Source organism: Charadrius vociferus, unplaced genomic scaffold (assembly GCF_000708025.1).
Source record: "Charadrius vociferus isolate BGI_N301 unplaced genomic scaffold, ASM70802v2 scaffold1039, whole genome shotgun sequence".
NCBI lineage: Eukaryota > Metazoa > Chordata > Aves > Charadriiformes > Charadriidae > Charadrius > Charadrius vociferus.
Genome location: NW_009650167.1, coordinates 10,677 through 15,148, shown reverse-complemented (window position 1 = coordinate 15,148; position 4,472 = coordinate 10,677). Strand labels below are relative to the sequence as shown.

The 4,472-nt window shown below is 53.0% G+C and overlaps 1 protein-coding gene across 1 annotated transcript in view; it reads right to left on the bottom strand.

Moving 5' to 3' along the window:
- Positions 1-3,385: 3,385 nt before the first annotated feature.
- Positions 3,386-4,472, bottom strand: part of LOC104292998 (phosphatidylserine synthase 2-like) — a gene marked incomplete at its 5' end in the record, with an annotated part of 11,346 nt that continues 10,259 nt past the window's right edge. Inside the window, 2 exon segments of the mRNA XM_009892434.1 lie at positions 3,386-3,530; positions 4,374-4,472. Coding sequence (XP_009890736.1) covers positions 3,386-3,530; positions 4,374-4,472 — 244 coding nt within the window.

Below are 4,472 nucleotides of genomic sequence, written 5' to 3'. Positions count from 1 at the left end.
CTCCCCCGCGCGTCCTGCCCCGGAGCAGCACGGCCGGCGGCAGGCAGGGTCCGCATCCCCCCGTGCGGCAGCGGGCGATGCGAGGTGGCACCTCTGCTCTGGAGCCCAGGGGCAGCAGCCACGGCGCCGCGTGCGCAGGACGAGGGGGGCTCCTCAGAGGCAGTTACCCGGGTATTACCACTCAGAACCACCTAAAATCCTCAAGTGTGACAGCCCCCACCAGCGGGCTCGAGGGACATCTCCGTACCCCCGAGCGGAGTCATCCCCCACCGCTTTGCCTCCGGAACGGAGAAACCACTCACAAGAACATCATCGCCCACCTCAGCAGAAGCTGAGCAGACTCTCCCCCACCCAACCACTCCCCCGCATTCGCCCTTCTTAAAGCCAACAACTTACCTTTGGCAAATCTCACTGCCGCTATTAGGGCATGCCCACGGGAGGAAGATAGTCTTGTTCGTTTTCTGGCAAAGGTAAGCCGAGAAAACGCTCAGCGAGATACAGACGTGCGTAGAAGTGTGGGAGTCTGCTGCCCCTTTCATCTCCAACGGGATGGTCTCATTTTATGCCACCCCAAATGCTATTTAAATGAGGTTTAAGCCCTGTCCTTTCATCTTCTCTACATGAGGTTGCTTTTGAGTACTGCTCCGAGAGATGATCACAGGAGGACGGGTAAGAGCAGGCGAGACTGCAGTGATCAGAGCCCACCCGCGACGAGGTGCCTGCGAGGGAAGCGCCGAGACTGCCGTTACTCCACACGCTGCGCACAGCCCAAGCCCACCCCACGGGGGGAAGATCCCCCTTGCAAAGGTGCTGCAAGAAGCCTTTCCGAATGCCAACGGCGGACCAAGGGCTTGTGACACTCGTTTCTCTGAAGATCTGGCCAAGTTCATTCCCTCGAGGCCCAGCATCCGTAACGGGCAGCGCCAAGGCGTGAGACAGCCTTCCTACGGGGGGAACTCACCGCAAGCCCCTCAGCCCCCCAGTGCCACCTGCCAGGTGACAAAGCGAGACAAACCACGAGCACGGACACGGCGTACCAAAGAACACACCAGCAAACATCGCTTTATTACACCGGTTCAGTTATCCAGACTAACCATAAAAGCCATTTAGATGGATGTAGACAAACAAGTCAGTGTTTTACGTATTAGGCCAAAGCTCCAGAATCCTTACCAGGGAGCAGGTATTCTTCACCAGCTGTTCCAGATGTCCCTAAGTGGGTCTTTGGCGGGGAGGGGAGGAGGGAGGTACAGAGACAGGTCCCCCCGAGGCGCGCCTGCTGCCGCCGAGTCGGGAGACAGCCGCAGGAGGTGGTATTGCAGAGAGAAGGGGGGAAACGGCGCTCACCAGCACACACGGAAGGGAGAGAGCCTGGCCCGAGCCTGGCTCGGCGGGGACTACGCAAGCACGACACACCGGTAACGAGCTACCACACAATCGGCTATCGGTTCCTAAGACCGGTCTAAAGATGGAACTAGAACGACTCCGGGTGGAAAGGCGTAGAAATAAATACTCGCTCAACTCTCTGCCCATCCACACGCTCGCCAGCACCCAGCTACGCAGCCAGATAGTCTTCACTACCTCACCGCGGCAAAGCACTACCGTTTAAGAGCAGCCGGTGAGCCGCTACCCACAGTGCCTGGTACATACTCGAGGGAGAAGCCCGATGCTACCTCTCACCTTGGTCACCCTCCTCTCCGCCTGCCAAGCGACCGGGGCAGCCCCCGGCCCACAAACTCCGCTTCCTTCGTTGAGCTCTTAGAGGAGCCGCCTGGTCGCCTCTAATGGAGGACCGCCCCTTCTTTAGGGGTGGAAAGTACTCGAATCACTCTGTAAACATGGGAGAAACACAGATTTTGGTCGTCCTTCACATACAAGACCAAAACGGATCAGAACTGCGGATGTCTGCTAGCCAGCAGCTCTGCGAGTCTCCTGCCACTTCTCAAGTTTGGGGTTGCACTTGTGGAATTTTACTGGTGGTGTTTACATCATTTTCTTCTGGATAAGCACTTCCCTGAAAAATACCCTTTAACGGCCAGATTAGATCACAGTCTTTAAAAAGTGATATGGTTACAGTTATGCCAGTGCCTTAGACGCCCAGGCAAAGGCTCAGAGCAGAGGTTACAAAACTGACGCTTAGTGTAGCACTTACATTTTGGAATAATGACCTGGAAAAAAAAAATAAATGCAGCCCAGGTTTCCAGTTTGTTTTCCCGGATGCTGAGTCACCAGCAGAAGCGCTGCCTAGCTCGGCCTGCAGACCGCCGCTGCTACACAGCGCTCGGGGAAGAGCGACGCGCTTCGCCTCAGCTTGTTCTTTTGGCAGGGACGGCGGGACCCCAAGAGCTGCTCTGCGCGAGGCTGCGGGGAGAGCCTTCTCCAGAGGGACTCGGCAGACCGCTCGCTCTGCAGCTGCCGTGGGAGGGTCGGGGCAGCGCCGAAGGATGGCAGAACGGGAGGTGTCCCGTACGGCAGACGCCAAGAACGAAACGCTCCTGGTAAGCAAACTAAAAGAGCTGAGAATAAGGCAAATAACTTAAGACTGACGGAGGAACTCTCAGTTCTCTGCTTGTAATACATTTTACTCCACGAAGCGAAGGAAAGGCAGGTTGACCTTTCTTATTTAACCTTCCCTTACATTTAAGAGATGACCAAGACTAAAAGAAACAAAGAAAAAAAAAAAGAACTAAGGAGAAGTTGTCTGTCTCCCTAGAGCTGCGATACACCAGAAAACTGTTGTAGGCTATTCCCGGATGCTGAAAGTCAGTTTAGAGAAAGGCAATAACCCCCTCTCACAGGGGCTGTAGCAGTAGTGTACTGTATTACATTCTGTGCAAGTTACGCAACTTGTTCACAAGCTTCAGTTTATCTATGTTTACCTCGCTGCAGTTCTGCTGATCGGTGGCTGAACACTTTAAACAATCTTACTCCACAGCTCAAGGTGGTTTCAGCAGAAAAAAAAAGAAATTAATGTCCTGTGTCTGGTACCTGTACACTCCAAAACAAGTGTTCCTAATGCCCAAACGTCAAAATCGAGATCTCACAGTTTACTGGAAATAGATCAGCTAGATTCCCTTTGCGCTTCGTTTTAAAGCCCCTTGTCTCCGAACCCTGTTTTCAAGGAAGACATACAACGCGCGCGAATGAAGATCCCATCTTGTTGCAACGGTGTTGGTTCTGACTTCCCTCTACACAGACCTTCTCCGCCTCTGACTACGTGTACACGAGGAGAAAGGGTGCGTATGTCAAAGTGACATCTTTTCCCCGAGAGGATTTTCACACATCGGAAAGCTAACAATGAAAATTACAAGTTAGGTAGGATAAGGTTGAAACTGTCCACCGGGCCACCTTGAGCACTACGAGTTCCTTTTAGCCCTTTGTCTGTTGCTCAAAGTTTCCTCTCCCTTAGTTTGTTCCCATTTTGTTCGTCCAGTATTGATGAGTGTCCATCACCGTTGCTCAAGCATTTGTCCTTTTCGTATCTGTGCTCTTGCTTCTGTCGCCTTATCTCCTTATAGCGCAAAGTGATGTCACTAAAAAGAAAACAGACACACAGACGTGAACTAGTGATGTGAATAAACAATCTCCATATACAAGAAGAACACCACGGCAAGTCTGCGGGGATGCAGGTGCCCTTGGGATTACAGCCCACTCGAGCCTTTCTGCTGGAAATGTCTAAAATTGCTCATGGCATTGACTGACTTGAAATTTGTGTTTCTTGCTCGTAGTCTGGCTATCGCCACCTCTTCCGGAAACACAACACAACAGCACGCGCAACACGAGCGGCCACTGCTGTTGCACAGGGTCTCCTCTACAGAGGAGTGCAATTCTTTCAGCCTTGTGCAGCTGCTTTTCACGGACTGGCGCGGAGCGGCAACCAAACCAACCACCTTTACCTTGGCTCCCTGCCGCTGACGCTGGGACAGCACGGACAACGGCAACACAGCAGACTGTTCTTGCAATGAAGCTGCAAAACAGCTCAGGCTCGTCTAACTCGGAGCACAGGAAAAACAAAACTCTGACGTCGTCTGCCACCTTCGCCCATCCAGGAAGATCAGGTGCAGTCAGGCACTTAGCGGCTCACCTGCTTCTACAGCGGCACCGTCGCAAGTAGTCCCACAAAGACCAAAGCTACCAGAGGCTTGATCCAGACACAAAACTGCCAGGATCACGCACAGAAAACTCCCTGTTTATTTAATAAGTCTTACACAAACACTGCAGCTCTAGCCATCCAAAGGGGTTGTAATCTATCCTCAGGAGGCGCTGAAGGCTAACGACAGCGTACACGTGAAGACACGCTCTTGATGGATGTCCAGAACAACCCGCCCCGTAAGATGCAGACTAGACCCAGGCGTAGCCCATCAAACACCGCTTACCGGATGAAGAACCGCCAGGCTGTCCAGGTGAGCACAAGTATAATGCCCAAGATCCAGCACTGGGTAATGTAGAAAGGAAGAGAGAGCGTGAGCGTGTAG